This window comes from Geospiza fortis, unplaced genomic scaffold (assembly GCF_000277835.1).
Source record: "Geospiza fortis unplaced genomic scaffold, GeoFor_1.0 scaffold171, whole genome shotgun sequence".
In the NCBI taxonomy this organism is placed as follows: Eukaryota; Metazoa; Chordata; class Aves; order Passeriformes; family Thraupidae; genus Geospiza; species Geospiza fortis.
In genome coordinates, this window is record NW_005054313.1 from 1,824,716 (window position 1) to 1,843,085 (window position 18,370).

Consider the following 18,370-nt stretch of genomic DNA (forward strand, 5'->3'; position numbering starts at 1 on the left):
TATTACAGGAAGTTCTAATTACCTTAATGATGAACTTCTGTGCAACCATATTTGTGATTCAAATGCATCTGCCTTCATGTTCCCGTGCTCTGAATTCTGCCTCATGCTGGTATGTACACAGACTGTAAAGACATCACATTGCAACAATCTGCTGGAAGAAAATAAAACAAGTTCTTTAGTGTCTTACTGCAAAACACAGTCCTCAGACTTCTTATAATGGTTTTCTGAACTCTTCCCACCTTGTTGCCATCTGTGCTAAAATGAGTGGATGCCAGAATTGGACATGGAGGGCTCATTTAATGCTTTATTCAGTAGTAAGGATCCTGTTCTTCCTTGATGGTTTTTGGCACGTGCATCCATTTTCAAGGCTGCATCCAAGACCTCAGTGAGGGTGGGTGGCCTGGAGATAGCTGGAGAAAAGAGTTACATCCACAAACCCCACTCCAGTTCCCATTTCTCTTTGCCTGGGCAGTTTGAGAGCAGAACAAGCTATTCCACTGCGGCCAAGGAGGCAGGAGGGGAAGATGGAGAGGGGACATTTGGTGCACAGAAGAGCAGGCTTGAGCTCAGTAGTTAGACTAAGAGCACCTGGGAGCTGCTTTTCTGAATTCAGCTGTGAGAGGATTATTCCACACTGCTCTGGAGAGGCTGAAAGAGACTCTTCTTGCAAAATGAGTTTTTGACTTCCTCTGTCCTGCCATTCTGCTCTTCTAGGTAAACTCTGGCTTTGTCTTTAGCTACGCTGGCTGTACTTGTCCCTATAGAGTTTTAACAGCCAATTATGAATAAATTCTTTTAAAAAGACATTAAAATAATGGATAAAAGTTTAATCTTAGGGGTATAACCTAGTTGTTTATTTTAAATGTCATAAAATATCTAAGGGTAAAGAATAGCAGAGGACAAAGAAATATATTATGACTCAGAAAGTTGTGAAGACTAAATAAAAAAATACAAGTCAATGGTTATTTTGAGCTGGGAAGTATATTAACAAGTAGAGTTCCTAAAACCTACACCAAAAATGGGGTTAATTTAATCCATATGCTACTTATCTGGAAAGGAAGCATTCAGTAGCAGAGACAGCATAACTGGGAATTATGTGATCATTTTAAAAAGCCATGACTTAAAAAAAGCCCCAAGAGCAAACAAAACAAAACAAAAGCCTAAAAGAAAGAACCAAAAAAGATGGTAGCTGAAATTCAGTGTAGGCAAGACTGAGGTAATGTGTACTAAAAGGAGCAACTTGAACTACTCATATACACTTGATGGTTTGCAAAATCACTCAAGAAAAAGATCTAGGCGTTACTGCAGACAGCTTAATGGAAACTTCTACTCAGGGCACACTAGTGGTCAGAAAAAGCAAACAAAATGTCAAGCTATATTAAAGATGGATTGAAGAATAATACTGGAAAGAACAACAATGCTACCAAATACATCAACAAAGTATTCTTCATTTTAAGATTAGGTTATTTTGCTTTCATTATATGAAAATAAATGGGAATCACCTAGAAAAAGAAATTAAACGAGATTTAGGGGCACTGATAAAGTACAAAGTGAAAGATATTTAGAGGGTATCAAAATTATGACATCCTTCAAATCAAAGGGGTTTTTTTCTAAACAACTTCTCTATTTCTCAGTCCTTGAGTTTGCAAAAAATGTTAGCAGGAGCATATCTGTCCCTTTGTCATATCTACTGAGATAAGTGACATACAGACTGTGGATGAGCTTCTTTCGAGCACGAGGCCTGAATGTAATTTCTGTGCTGCTCTAGAGAAAAATGCAAAGGGTCAGCTCCTCACAGAACCCCATTGCTCTGCTAAGCCCAGACTATAGAGCCCAGTCCAGTGCTGGGTCTTACCCAGCTTAGGCTCACCTGGTGATGCCTATACCCAGCACTTTGTGTTCAGTTTTTACCTGCTTGCTCAAATCCAGCCTAGCACCATAACTGAATTCTTTCCTCCTTTAATCCCTTCCTTCCCCTCAGCCCCTGCATGTACATCCCCAAATTACCCTCTACTGCTTCCAGAGTCCCACACCAGTTACCGCCTGCTCCCCCCTTGGCTTTTTAGCTCACTTTCCCCTCCTGCAGGCACATTCCCAGCTTAGTTCCCCCAGTGTGAGCTGTCAGGATTATCAGCTCTGTCAGATCCCAGGAATTCCCTCCCCTGCAGCACCCAGAGGAACTTCCCAGGCTCTGCAGACCCCCAGCAGAAGCCCATGGTGCTGTTAATGTTATCAGTTACTCTTCACAGTAAACATGAAGAACTACAATCAGAGGTTAATTCACAGCAGATGAACACCCCCTTCCACCCCTACACATCACCCACCTTGGGGCTTTATCATGCCTCAATGCATAAATTGCTTGGATTTTAATTAAGAGAAAAGATTTCTCTTCTAATTACGTGACAAGCCAAGCTGAAAGCTGGCCCGTGGATTAAGGACAATGATATACACCAACCTCTGTGGTTCTTAGGGTAGAGTGCCTGCTATAAATAGATGTTAGAATTGTAAATTTAACGTTGTTTAGTCTGAGGATAAGTGAGGAAAATGGGAAACTCATTTGCTCAGCAGTAGCAGGGTGTGGAGTGTTGTTTTCTGCCCAGGATTATTTTTATTTTTATTACTAAACTCTTGAGAGCCTAGAGATGTCACAAGGTCCTTTTGCTGTTCTGGGCTGTGAAACCAGGAGAGGAAAATATGAACTTACACAGTTTTATATAACTTACAAATGTGTTTAGCATTTTCTATGACAGTGCAGGCAGTCAGAAAATTTAACTGTTTCCTTTGTGAACTTTATTTTGTTTGTCTGGAAGTTTGACCTGTTTCAGAGCAGGGGCAGGACATTTTCCTACATAAGCCAAATAATATCTAATTACAATAAAAAGGGGAGGAAGAAAGAAAAACTGAAGCTATGCTGTGAAATGGCACTATTACCTCTTTAACAGGAAGCATATGGAATAGTAGCATGCACACAGGTCTGAGAGCCAGGAATAAATCAGTCTAGATATGCTGATTCCAGCTGTGGTCCTGAAGCAAGCTGTTAGGGCTAGAACCTGATTAATTCTAATGTCCATCTGGAGAGGATGATGAATGAAGGCAGAGTAACTGTCCCATCAGAGCTGTTGGGAGAACAAGGGTTACCCACTGTAATCCCTTCTGTCTAACAGCAGCTGGGTCCACAGGCAGTATCAGAAATCAGGGTGGTACATCCTATGGAAGAGTGCCTTATCACATAGCCCCATTCTCTGCATTATAGAAAAAGAAGCAAAGGAAATGTCTTCATTTAATCCTTTTTTCCACTTCTTAGTATGGCCCTCACATTGTTCTGCTTGTGCTTTCCCCATTGTGGTTATAATTAATGTGGTTAACTAATATTTATAGGCACCCAGAAGATGGAAAGTCTATGTATTATCTATTTAGGGTAATTACCTCACAAAAGGACCTAAATAAATATTGATACCATTTCAGAGAGCAAGGCACTACCTCCTCTCTTGATCCTGCCTCCACTCAAAACAACTCCATCTCAATTGATCTCATATGAATAAATAACATTTGCACCTCCTTTATTATGATCTTATTTTCTCACAGCAAGAGTACCCTAGTTTGTCTGTTTGCTCTAGCCTAAATTCTACCATCCTCAGACAAAACTCTTCCCTCCACTACACAGACTTTATTCACCAAAGAAAAACCTCCCAAAGCCCTTACAGACCTTATGAAAGACGTTTTCACTCACTTGGGTTAAATGAGCACTGTGTGTTTTCTTTCTTCCTTCTTTTTTTTTTTTCCTGGGGGTGGCGTAAAAAGTAATAAATGAATCATTTCAACTTTAGGCGAGAAGTTTAGGTGTTGTATTTGTACCATGCAACTACATAAACACAGAAGGAGCCAGTTAACCAATGAATTGCAGGAATGAGAAGCAGTGAGATGATCTAAAACGTTTTAACACATTTTCCATACACTGGCGCTCGGATTAGTTGTGTTTTGCTTTCTTACAACAGACACAAGTCAGTAAAAGTCCAAAAGGAAAGTCTGAGGTTTTATATTTCTGTTTGTGGTACAGGAAAAGGGTTACGATCTCAGTGGTTGATTCAGTGAAATAACATCTCTTTTATACACATCTGCCTAGCAAGTAGGGCGGTAGTTGGAAATACCCAATCTAAAGCATTAAAGATTTGCTGGCAAATAGCAAGGCATTTTCTGCAGAGGAAAAGTTGTTATATTGAGTAGTCACTTTGAATGCTTAGGAGTTACAGTCAAATATCCAAACACTGTGGAGTTACACTGCATTTATTATTTTCTCAAGTATTTAACACACTGGGAATGGACTCTGCTGCATATTTCATAACCAAGAAGGCATGATAATAACAGATTTAAATAAGAAGATACTTGGCAATGTCAATGGTAAGTGATATTTTTATAGCAAATTATTTAGTCATCATGCAGTCAGCTCTTTTTACATGTCAGTATGTGTTATTTTCAACTGCTTTAATTTCAGAATTTGAAAGAGAAGAATAAGCAGATAAGAGGTATGTCACAAATTATGTTTTTGTCTGTCTATTCACTGTTATCTCTGGTTTGTCTTTAAATTGTCTGAGAAATTTGAAGCAGATTATTATTGTTCAATGATCAGCATTATGAATTAAACAAAGATCCTCTTCATGGAGTACCTTAATTTAGGACACTTCTGGTTTGCTGTAAAAGATTTCTTCTCTTTGTCTTAATGTATATAAAAGCCTGCAGAGTGGACCAGAGATCTTTGTGAGTTCACAGCTTTCTTCAGTTTTGAAGGCCCCTGTATACCTGCAATATTGTTATTATTAAGAGGCAGAAAAGAAACAAAATCACATCAAGATCAAATGATTCATTACTCAGAAGCATTTTTAAAACTACAAAATATCTCATTGGCAATTAAATTTCATAAATAAGATTAATTAATTTCAAAACTAGATAGAAAGGAGAGGATATGGGGTTTTAATTCATTTTTTTAGCTTCTGTTAAGTCCCTTTTTTTTCCAGAATTTTCTTTAACCCTTCTACTCATTTCCACTGTGCTGTGTAACTGAAGGCTATATTCTTTGACTATTTTATTTTTTCTTTAAAGAAGCAATACAGAAAAATGTGTTCCTCCATGAGAACTAGATAGCACCAATATCTAATAATCTGAAAACAAATTTTCTAATAATTTTAAAATTAAACATTAATATGATTGTCTACTACAGTTCCAGAGCATAGATCCAAGCAAGACATTCAAATGTAGTATTTACTCAAATCTCTGTATGAACTAGCCTATACAGGAAATCAGTAAATTGCTCCTGAGTCTGAGTCTCAAAGGGAATACATATTTGTTTAGTCATGTATTATAAATAACATCTGTAGACTTGAAACCCTGCCAGCATTATTAATGCAGTGTTCACTTAATAGGATCCGTGATTTTGCGCCTCATTAGTAACGGATTGAGGCAGTGTGAGCCCACAGAAAGAGGTGCAGGCTGGTGCAGCACAGGGTGTAGGTGATGTGCTGTCCCGGCTGCCAATGCAGCCTGCTGGGTGCAGCTGGGGAGCCCAGATTTGGGAGCCCAGATTTGGGAGCCAGCTCCTGGCCAGCAGAGCCTTGGGACACGCACTCACTGCAGGGCTTTGGAGCAGGATTGCTGCCAGGGTGGAGTTGGACAAAACCCTCCCCTCTTCCCCCACGGTACCAGCCTGACATAAAGCTGTGGGGCTGTCAAATTGCCTCCATTTGTGCTGAAGGACTGACCTGACAGGCAAGATCTCTTTGCTTTTACAGCTCCTGGCTCTTAGAGAGCACCAGGACTGTGATCTGCTGCTTAATTTGCCTCCTGCTGTTAGAATATTTCTGCTCTCTGTATTACAGTTTGGCACATACTGCACCCTGTGAGATAGCTTGCATGCCTTATCATATGGAATAAGCTTTGTATGCAATAGATTCTGCTTATATAGGAGGTGAGTTGAAAGGATATCATTACTTGACAACAGCAAATTCTTGTTGTTTTCTAGGAGTAGCTATTATTTTGTGCATCGTCCCATTAAAAAAACAAACAACAAACAATTATCTTCCAGTATTTTTCATCAGAGAAATTGTCACCCCACACGTCCAGAAAAGAAGGTGACCACAAGGCCATGACCCTCCTTCTTTGATGAGGACAAGGATTCAGAAGTGAGGAAAGCAAACCTTGGGTCAAACCAGCAGGTCACCATCAGAGCTGGAAGGAGATCTCCAGACTCAATTAGAGTGTTCAGAGCTGGGGCAGATTTTTACTGCTTTATAGAGCATTAGATGTGGTTGGTAAGATTCAGTTATGAGTAGTTTACTTCTCTGCCCAAGATTAATGCTAAACTGATATTGTCAAAGTTTTAATGTTTTTCTGATACCTATTTTATGTATTTAGGGTCCTTTCTATAAGACAGAAATAAGAAAAAAACCCCTCAACTTATGCAACCCTCAAAGGTCTGGATATTCTTGATTGTTTATTTGAGTAGAGTCTTTAAAGATTCAGTCAATGAATAAAAAGACATTTATAATCAGTTTAAAAGGTGTTGAAATAAAAAAGAAAGAACCAGAGAAAGAAAATCCTGGGTAATATTGGTGGTCATATTTTTGTCTTGGAACATGATTTTTTTGACAATTACTTGGGAGTTAAATCCCAGAAGAGCTGCTTCTTTTGGGAAATCCAACAGAGACAAAGAATATAGCATCACTTCTTATGGAAATCATTATTAGGTATTCTCTGGATCAAAAATGAGCATACATAAGAAAAGGACACCTGAAAAATTTGACTTCCCTGAGCACATCTGTGCTGCAGGGTTGAGGTCATTGAGTGTCCAGGTGCACCAAGGCTGCTCTAGGAGATGGACCATGCTGAACCTCAGCACACTGTTTCACAGCAGCCCTTTGAGTGTGTCCAGCCTTTCCAGAGAGTCAGGTCACAAGTCAGCCCTGGGTCTGGAGGCAGAAAGTCTGTCCCACAATCCAGTTTATAGCTGCTCTTCCATGATTCTTTTCACTCCATGGTCCTCCTACTGATGTTTATAAAAAAATCTGAGGAAGTGATCATAAGTATTTACTGTGCCATAACTGCAATAGTCAAGCTCTTTTGGGCCAACACAGAAAAAAGGCAAATGAGGACACAGTGATGTTTAAAAGAAATGGTAACTAAGCAGCATAACAATCTATCTGAGTGTATAGCAAGTTTAGCAAGTTTTCAAGACTGGTGTAATAATGTCTTTACATTCAGATTTGGTGCTTATTTTAAAAGATAAGTTTTAGCTGGAGTAGGAATTATTTTCATCAGTACAAATTACAGGTTAACATTTTATCTCCAACAGGTTAATCATACTAGCTAATTATAAAAACAACTGTTGGGCTTCAGAACTGATTCTGTAGAAAAATCCAAATCCCATATCAGGAATCCTCAGCTGAGATCTCTCAGCCACTAGCTCTAAACTGCTTAACATTAGATAAGCTCTGCTCTGGAGGTGTAGGCTGATTTCAAAATGTGGAAGCAAAGTAATCTCCCACAGACACTAAATCCTAGACCTAGGCTGGGATGCTGCAGCTGACCCCAGCACCATTTATCACACCTATGATCATCAGATCTCATGAAGCGCTCGAAGCATAATGTTTTCTGCCTTACCAGGGACCTATTTATGTGACAGATTATACTGTTTCCCTCATGGGAAACCTGTAAAATACCCTGATTTTTCTGTAATGCTGGTGAGTGACGTACGTGGAGTGCACTGCGACTAAAGTCAGCGTTAAAAGCTACAGTATTGCCAAAAAAAAAGAGAACTGCCATTGGAACTTTATACTGTTATCTTCAACGCCATAAACAAAACCTGTCTGCTCAGGTTCATTCTGATTGTCACAGCCTTAGAGATAAGGCACAGCAGGAGAAATGTGGAGGGTCCTCAAGAGTTTTCTAAGGCAGAGTTAAGAAGCAGCCTGTGTTAAGTAGCTTTGCCTCTGCCAAGCTCCAGGGATGACAAATACTCAGAAACAGCTACTGCTTAAGCCTTGTGCTTAAAATGACAACTCTACAAATGTGGTAAAGTCATTTTCTTCATACACTAATATCCAAGAGAAGAAGTTGTGTAATTCACCACCAATCACTGACAAAGGTAACTGAAAAAACAAACAAACAAACAAACAAGCCCAAACCAAACCATAACACCCCAAAACATTCTGCAATACCTTCTCCCCCACAAAAAGCCCTCACAGACAACCCAACCCAACCAACCCAGCCACCCAGAGAGGACCACGCATGTTACCTGTGAAATGCTAAGGGATGACAGGCCCCTGGCTCTGGTGAGCCTGAGATCAGACTGCTGGAGCAAGTGGTGCCTGGACCAAAGTCTGCCACTGGCTCTCAGGTGGACTAAGTATATTCACCTTTTCAGTACTTCCATTCATTCACATCTGTTCAAGGAGTAAAGAAGGGAGCAGCCACAAATATGACAAAATCCAATATGAATTCACAATAACAGATTAAAAAAAAGGGCAGGTCTAAATATACTTTTTAACTGAACTCATGAAAAATAAAGAGAAATTTTTTTTATTATTTTTGTAGGTAGAGTCAATTCAGTTTTCTTTTGCCATTTATGGTTTTTTCCTTATAATTCATAGTTTGGCTATTGATAATTCTCCTTTCATTCAGTAAAGGGGCCTTTATGTATGCCTACAGTTTAGGGAACTATAAATTAAAGGAAATACTAAGTCAGATGAAAAAGGAGCATTATGTGGAAAGAAGCTAAAGTCATAACTTTTAAAAATATTTGTTTAAATTTAAATGACACCATACAGGAGAGCTCACATAATGCTTTTACTACTCTGGTGCTGCATTAAGTTATAAGCTGTGTATTGGTCAATGGTTTAAAAAAAAAAAGAGATGGACCTTTCCTTCAGTACTAGATATTTAGCAGCTTCATAGCTGACATAAATATTTAGTGTTTCTCAAAGCCCAGCATAATGTCACACATGGTCTATGTACACACTATAAAAATATTAAAATAAAAATACAGCGCACAACACTTAGCTGAAAGGGTACAATTTTTGCCTCATGCACCCCTCCATGGCTACAGCCAACAAACTTGACACTCATAGTGCTGGACTTTTTCAATCACACACTCTTAACACAATCACTTATGTAAATCACATGGGCTACTTTGTAAACAAAGCATTGTATGCATAAAGTAACATATTCTTCATGGAGTTCAAGGATATGTTCTCAAGATGAGCTAAAAATACTTTTTATGGGTGTACACTTACTATTAGACCCTCTTGCATGGAACTATATAAGCAGTATTTTACTGCTCATCTCTGGGGCACTGCAGCAAGAGAGGTCAGTAATCACAGAGTGGGAGTGCAAGTCATGAAACACAAATGTTTCTGGCAAGACAAGGTCTAGGAACTTTTTTTAATTCACAGGAAAGCAATTCACTTGAAAATAGTCTAGGAGGTTGCAGAGCTGGATACCATCATAAAATAGTCAGGTAATAAAGTTCACAAAAGGAAGTGAGTTTTTTCAAAAAGGATCTGAAGCAAAAGGAAGAGTTTCAAACATATAAAAGCAGTGTGAAGCCGAAAGGAGGGGCAGAAGACAAAAAGATAAAAGTATGCAGAAGACAGAGGATGACATCAGTACAGAGATCAATGACAAAAGTATTCCACGGAGATGTGAAGATCAGAATATTTTTCCTAGCACAAGAACTGAACAAATCTTAGAGGCAACAAATTTCAAACAATTACAAGGAAGTATATTTATATGTAACACATGAAACTCATTGCCTGCGCATACTCTTGAAATCAAAAGCTTAATGGGAACCAGAAATGGATAAATTACAGTTCTATTACACAGGATTCATTTCATGTGTAGAAGGGAAAAAATATCTTTGTGCTTCCTGGCATAAGTTAGGCACTAAATAATGAAAGGAATTAAAAAGAGATTTACCTAATTTGACATTACACAATACTTATCCAGGATGGAGCAGCTGTAACTTCTGCTAAAACAAGACTATCATATCATATCATATCATATCATATCATATCATATCATATCATATCAATCATATAATATCATCATATCATATCATGATATATCCAAGCATTTTGGAACAAATATACAAAACCTCATAGTGCCAGTCTACTCTACCAAGGTAATCAGAAACTCGTCCTGAAAGCAAGCTCTATCTTGATTTTTTTTTAAAGTTAATCCCTTTAAAACAATTGCTATCAGTTATTGCTGGAGAAGGATACTGGATTAGCTGGGCTAACATGGTGACTCAACGTGCCATGTAGCTATGTTTTCATGGATGGAAGGGCAGTGTGAAAGCCATGAAACCCAAGACAGAGATGACTAATCCAGCCTGGTTTAGCAGCAGTGAGGGGATGGATTGTCCTTTACAACATAGCTGTAGTCTGGAACATGGCAAATGTGAAAATTGTGTCTGTGTTTAAGGCAAAAGTAAATTATCAGTTTACTGAGCAATGTAAGGACAGGATAAAAACTTGAACACTCCAAACTATTGGCTTGCTTTCATAAGAACAGAAGCAGTATTTGGGGCTGGGTGGAGATCAGGACTGAGGCTGTTCCATCACTACTTAAATCTGCTTTGCCCAGTACTAATGTCCTGTTTAAATTTATACATTCCTTTTTGGAAAAGGTTATCACCAGTAGCAACAGGCAAAATATTTAGTACTGAATAGTCTGCATATTTGTCCTCTAGAACCCAAACCTGTGTATGTGGAAAATAATTTGGAGAAAAGAGGGATCAGCTCCTGTATCTGCTATAGTTCCAGACACATCCAGATTTTAGTCACCCAAAAGAGAAGAATTGCCATAACTATTGAGTGCAGTGGCTCTTCTCGTGCCTTTACCCACTGCCAATAGATACAAACTCCAGACATCAGAAGAGTTACTCCATTTCATGGTAACTATCCCATGGCACGAGTATCATTCTACCTGTAAACTGCATTGTTTGACTCATTCTGGAGCAGGAGTTGCTGCCCCTTCTGTATGCTATTCCCATTATCTACAGATATATATTTTCATCAATTCACCTCTTGGGGTAAAATGTCTGTCAGACTGAAATCAAAGACAAAACAGCTAACTTCAAAGTGCTCATGATTTCTTCTGCCTTCTTGTTCCACACATTCATTATGGTTTAGATTTTAAGTATTTCCTTTTATTTGTTTGAACACTCTTTATTTTACCACATTCTTTTCCTGTACCTCACATGAGAAGGAAATAAAGAAACCACACTGATTTGCCTTATATTTCCTATTATCTCATAAACTTTTATCAATGTAGTCCCTTTCTGCATAGGAGAGTCCACATAATGTCAATCTTTTAATACAAAATTCCAGCCTCTGATCAGTGTTCATTGCCCTTTTCCTCCTACAATACCTTTGAGCTGAGTAATGAAGATTGACCACAGTATCCAATATCAAAGCACACCATTAATGCAAGAGGCAGGCACAGTAGAAGTTTTCCTTCTCCTTTTCCTTATGGCTTCTAAAAACCTGCTTTTCTGTTCACCACTGGGCACTGAACAATTACTGTACAGAGAAGATGGAAAAAACTGAAAAGGTTAGAGTAAAGCAACATGAAAAAACAGCCCCTCCTTGTGATATTTATGTTTCTGCTGCTGGCTCTGGCAGAAGCCCAGACTTGGAATGAACAAAACTCCCAGTGGCTTAGGGACTACATTATTCAGCCCACAGTCAGGAAATGCAAAAGCATGTGACAATGGGAAGAAATAAAGCAAGCTTTCCAATGCTTTTGAGCTTCCAGCTCAATCAGCTTGGATCAGAACTCAGGGACTGTTGAGATTTTGTGTGAATGAGTTCTCTATTGCTAAACAAAAACATGTGTGTGTTGTAGTGAAAGACAGTAAAGTGGTAAACAGTCTGTGGCTTTGCTTCCTTGTTGATATTTCTTTTTTACAGTACTAGCACTACATATAAAACCTCATTTTATGTACAAGGCCACTGTGCTCTCTCTTCAAATACAGCGACAAACTCTTTCCCAAAATAAAAAATCAGCTCCCTATTTCTCCTCCTTTCCAGGAAAGCTACTTCATAATTGTTGATCATTAGTCAGTGCCAAAGCTTTGTTCTTCTGAAAGAGTTGGGTAATGTTCCATGTCGTTTGTTAACCAGTCAGTCAGGTAAAACCTCTGTCCTTCAGCGAAGATTTCTTTGGGGAAAAAATATCCCAATGACATGGATGTTAGGAAAATTATGTCAAATTCTCTTGATACATGTTTAAAATAAAGAATGCCCAAAATTGTATTATCATGGACAGAGTATTCCAAGATTCCTGTACACACTGTATAGAGCAGAGATTTCATGTTCCCTTTTTCCTCCCAGTATGGAATCATTCTCATGGGAGAGATGTTTGTCTTTACAGTCTATGTTTTACCTAGAAGCCATAGGATAACTAAACTTGAGTCCCTCTCTGTGCAATATTTTAAACCTCTTCTATAATTCCTCTCTCCTTTCCAAGGTTACTGACAGAGCAATAAAACCAGAACATTCAAGACACAGAACACAGAGGGCAGCAGGTACCTAAGCACTTTCATATTGACCATTTCCATGACCAGACAGAGCCAGGTTTATGATCACATTTTCCTGAAAAGCAGGAGATTTATGGTTTGTGAGAACACTCTAAAGAGGCCTGACTATTTCAATAGACTAATATTAACTGTTTCAGATACAATGTTTTCTTTTAAGGATTTTTTTCAAATTAACAAATACCCTATGCATCTTATCACACGAATTCATTGAGAGCAAGCAGGTTTTTGCAGCAATTTTGTTACCTGTCTGTCTGAGCACAACTGAGGATCAACAGGTGGGGACTGACATGATTTATGTGATAAACCATTTTCTGAGTACTTGATCAGATGGGATCACAAAGTTGCAGTCTAGCCCATAAAGAGAAAATTATTTAAGAACTGGTAGGTTAAAGAGATTGTGTTCAAGGTGAACAACACAGGGGTCTGGCATTCAAAAGTTGCACCTCTTATGTTTTGCTCCTGGAGCAGAATTTTTCTACGGAGCTCTTACAAGCTTAATGTTAAAATATCAGCTGAAAAAATACAGAAACTTGCTTGCCATCTCAGGCTTGCAGCCTACAACAGAAAACCTTCACTGGATTAGCACAGACTCTGCTGTTGCTCCAACTCCCCTCAGGTGGGTTTAACATGCCTCAACCCCATCAAACCTTGGACCAGAGAGCCACGGGTGAAAACAAATGACACAAACTCCTTAAATGCCGCCATGTCCGGGTAGCTGGGAGCCTGCTGGAAAGAGCTTCCCCAATACTGCATCCCATTGCTTTTGTTTATCTAGCCTTGCTGACATTTTCTTCAATTAGGAAACAATAGCTCCGTTCCAATGTACTGAGCACAATTACTGAAACTGAGTCACGTGGCACCAGGAGAGTGTGTTTTCAATTATTCACTCTGTCTTTTTTTGCCAGGCCTATGAAGAGGAACAGCCTTCTGCAGGAGTCAGGTTTGTCTGCCTCGCTGTTGTAAGTTCCTCCTTTTAAATTTTTATTTTACCATTAGGGTTTTTTTAATTATCGTTTTTTAATTCTACTCTCTGAGAGTTTCTTACTCTTTATTAGAAAACTTCCAAATCTTTAGCTCTACCTGCTGTGGGGAAGCTCTAGACATCTGCAACACTTCAGTGTTACTAGTACTGCGCAGCAATGAATCTGAGTAAGATCACAAGATCTAGATTAAATTAGGATGCAAGATCTAGATTAAAAGAGGATGCTGCTAGCACTTGGTAATGTAAAACTCATCTTGTTCTTGCTAGTAAAGTCCTGTATTTCCTACTGTCTGGTTAACAGCAGAGCATTCACATCTGGGAGCTACACCAAATTATTTGTATCTTGTAAATGCTTGGTTTAATGTCCAACCAAAAAATTTGAACCAAATGGCTACAGCTCAGATCATGTATTTTGTTTGCAGAAGACAGTCTGAGTTTGGGCTTTTAAGATTTAAGGCTGGAAAAATAAAGCTTGGGGGAAAAAAATGAAACATAGAAGGAACATTTGGTTTGCATTACAAACCACAGACAGCTTCCATCAGCTAAGCTGGAGGTATAAGAATGGCAAAAGAAAATGACAAGCAGTGAGTGCACTGGAGAAAAAGATGAATGGTTTGGAGAATTGACTTTGAAGTAATTGTCCATGGCCATCAATATCTCAAATTAAATTTAGTAGAAGATGGCAATGAATCATAAAGCTTCTCTGGTACTTGCGATATTGTATGCTGTGTAAAATAGCATTTCTGGTTATTTTTATTGGAAAACTTATAGACTATGTTTTTGGTACCTCCTATATTTCTGTCACTTATGCAACCCTGAATCAGCAGCTCTGGAAAGAATGTTCCCTTAGTTAGGACTTGTGATCTAATACTTGTAGCAAGAGCAAGTATTTAACTGGAAGTCTTCAGGTCTAGTGGGTTTATTTTCACGTCAGCCCCTGCCTCACTGTGGGATTAGGTAAATCATTTAGGGTAGAACTTGGCCTTTGAGTGGATGGAGCTCTCATGGGGGCAGGGGAGGAGGAAACAGCTGATGGAGCAGGGCGAAGAGTTCTCTCTGCATAAGATAAAATTCCTCAGGAGCATTACAGGGGGATGGGAAAGCAGGATGCACTTAGATCCATGTTTCCTTCACTGTCTCAACAGGTGCTTCCATCGTCCCTGCATCCCAGCTGTTTAGCAGAGCCAGAGAGGCACCTCTTGGACATTTAGTACAGATGGCAGTTCTCCCTTAAGCCCCCTAGCTTCAGGCAGAGCAAGGAAGGACTTCATTCTAGCATGCCAGTCTCCAGAGAGCTGCATTCTGACCATTAAGCTGTCAAGCCCTCTGCTATCCAAATGCTTAATAGCTCTTTTAAAATTCTTCCTCTTTGAGAAAAGTAAGAGTGTGTTTAATGTTTGTACAAAATTGAAATACTTGAATGAAAAGTCTTCATTCTTTTAGTTTCCCCACACAGGCAGGATTGTTTAGGTCTGAATGTGCAGCTTGGGTACATTTACTGTCTAATAGCAATTGCCAGTACCACTGATCCCTATATCAGATTTTCAAGTGATACACATTCCACTCACCTCCAGCTCTGTTGCTTCCTACCCAGGTGCTGAGAGTAGAGACTTGAAGAAATTTCCTTCACCCCACCCATTCTTTCTTTTTCAACTCTACATTCTGGTCTAATGGGCCAGATTGCATTTTTACATTTAGACATACAGGAAACACAACATCACAGGCTTAACAAGATTAATTTCCTAATACAGTGGAGATGCTAACAGGGATTTCTGAGTTCAAAAATTTAGTTCATGTATATGATGGTAGACTAAGGCTTTGGGCTTATCAAAACACTAAAAAGTGCATTTTTAAAAAGTCACAAACAAGATCTTCAAACCTTATATTTGTTGCTCTGTGTCACAGGAAGAGAATGTGGCTGTGCTGCTGGGCAGCTCTCAATCACACCAAACTCATCATTCATAAGAGAGGCTACTCTGAAAAAAAAAAAAGTAGAATGTTCTGTGAATTGAAGGGGATGGAGAATATGCAAGTCCAGTTTGACCCTGAAAGCTTCCCTCATGCCAATGTCCATGAGAACTCCATGAGAATGGAAGCCCAGGGACTTCCATTGCCCTGTTCCAGTCCAGCGGGGTCAGACTCACACAGGAACAGGGAGGATCCCCGAGAAACACAGAGAGGGGCAGAAAGCACACCAGCTTTGGGGAACTTGACATATTCTGGCTACTTTCAAACTTGAAATAGCGTCTTGCTAGGAAATCCCTGGAGTTCCAATAATCAAGGAACAAGTTTCTGAAGCATTAGGGATTTTGTTTTGGGAAAAGAGACATAAGGGCTGAGCAATAATAGGACTGGCGTGATAGAAAATATGATGGAAAGCTGAAGAAGGATTACCTATCCAAAAACACCAGAAAAGACTGCACAAATAAACATCCTTCTCCCTAGGACATCGCTGCTGCACCTGAAAATTCTTTTATTTTTACAAATTCAAGCTAATTCTGATCCATGCTGAACTGTGGATTTCTTCGGCAATGCCATATAGCTTCTTTAGGCAGATGCTTAGTGTCATAGTATTTATCATCTGCTTTTGTTTTTCCTGTTTAATTGTATAAGGAAAAAAACACAAGAAAAATAATCCTGCAGCTTTATAACCATGCTGACTTGGATTTATTATCCTGGCTTGGTCTGAGTTTGTAGGCCTGTGTTTATTGTTGTGGCTGTAAAGAGCCTTTAGAAAATCTGCCTTCTTTATTTCTGTATCACCAGTGGAACTTCAGGTACAAAGTGCACATATATATATCTACTTAATTCTGCATAGAAACAGGGGAAAAAAACCCCAAACCAAATGCAACAACCCAGTTTAGAGCACAATGGACAAACTTTTTCTCTCAATAGGATACCTGAAAGTGCTTTTCAAAGTATATTGATTTTCAGTTTTGTGTATAACACCTACAGCATCTTTGATTTATGCAAGTACTTATGTTTCAATTGGTATCTTCTCTAGAATGGCAACACTTCGCCTCAGTTAGATTCTGTGAGGATAATAAAAAAGTTTGTGTAGTAAATATTATGATAAAACTTAGGTGAGAGAGTCAAAGTAATTAATTTAGATGTCCTCTTATTGAATTTTTAGTGCTGACACATATCGACCACAGCATTTCCAGAAAACTTTTTTGAGAGAGTTTTAACCACTTTGTTATCTTAAAACGCTCATTATGTTACTCATTTTACAAAAGCTCCAAATTTTGCTATATTTTGATTGTATATATTTTTTCCAATTTATCTTAATTTTATATGTTGAATCATGTGCTGAAATAAACCATTTCTGTAATAAGACACTTTTTGATTGATGTACTGGAGCTGTATTCCTTTATAGAATTCAATCCCTAATCAGATATTCACATCTTAAGTGCTTCACTGGATCCCTCTGTTACTCTTAAATGCACAGTCTAAAGTGAGTTCTGGTTCGCAAAGGTGGAAGTTTTATGGCAGCCTGACATCCCTTACTCTCTCAAGGCTAAGATTGACTTTTGCTAAACCACTTACAACTCGGATGTGCCAGGCAGAGAATTTAGAGTTGACAATTTGATTAATCTTCTTTGAATTATAGTGGTTTCATGAATCAAACTTCAGAAGGAGCTTCTTCTTTCCAAATAATATTAGGAGGATAGAGTAATGCTTTTAAAGTATCTTCCTTTTCAATTTGGGATTTCAACATGCAAATTCAGCAGATGCCCAAAGCAAGCAGACAATGGCAGCATCAGAAACATTTATTAAAAGCACTCCACTCTGCTTGGGTAACATGGCAAGAGAATGAAAAGGTGAAGGAGGATCTAGGAGAGCTCTGCACAGAAGCAGAATTAGCAAGTCATGAGATATCACGTGGCTGTTCTCAGACTGAAAGGCTCTGTTGATTCGATTTATTCATTAGGGCTTTCCAGTAGCGTAGGTTATTAAGTGGGAGAAAGTAGAGTATATTACAACTTACTTTTATATTTCCTTTCCTGGAGGATATTTAGCACCACAGAAGCAGAGAAAACTACTGAAAGTATCATGCCACATAAATGGGAGAATGATAGGAAAAAGAGCAGCAGCTCTCTGAAGATGGATCAAAAGAACAATGCTGGGAACAGGAAGTCAAGAAAGTTTCGCTCCATTTCAAGATCCCTCATACTCTGCAATGCCAAAACCAGCGATGATGGGTCGAGTCCCGACGAGAAATGCCCTGATCCCTTGGAGAACTCTACCAGCTGGGGTCAAGAGGATTTTGACTGCTGTCCCAGAACTCAGCTACCATGCACAGCAGAGGCAGAGGACAGCCCACCTGATCCTCCAAGTGTGGTCACCAGCATCCTCCAGTCCAAAGCTGCAGCAAATGAAAACTGCAACAACACGAGAAGAAAGTTCCTCACCAAGGTAGGCAACTCGTGCTGTGTATTGTAATGTTTCCCACTGCAGTAATTCCTAAATGGATTAATTACTATTTCTCAGGAACTTAGGGTTCTACTTGGCTTTTTCAGAGCCTATGAACCTGCAGTGTTCCTGCTCTGCATAAAAGGCATGTCTTCCCTGCTGTGCTGTTGCACTCTGCTGATGCACAGCCTGCTGATATCAGTGCCTCTAGGCCACTATCAGTATTCAGACAAGTACAGATGGCATGTTCTATCTGCAAGAGATTCTTCAGCTCAAAATATAAACCTATCACTGTAGCAAAGTGCTCTTGTAGTGTGATACCATGATATCTCACAAGCCAGGCAAGCATGAATTATGTTAATACAGTGTCAGACACAGGAGATTCA

At 39.1% G+C, this 18,370-nt stretch overlaps 1 protein-coding gene across 1 annotated transcript in view; it reads left to right on the forward strand.

The window, feature by feature from the left end:
* Window positions 1-17,587: 17,587 nt before the first annotated feature.
* The window catches only part of IL16 (interleukin 16), a 26,066-nt gene continuing 25,283 nt past the window's right edge, over window positions 17,588-18,370 (forward strand). Inside the window, exon 1 of the mRNA XM_031055997.1 lies at window positions 17,588-17,987. Within this exon, the coding sequence (XP_030911857.1) occupies window positions 17,625-17,987 (363 nt within the window). The 5' untranslated portion in view covers window positions 17,588-17,624. The remainder of the gene's footprint in view (window positions 17,988-18,370) is intronic.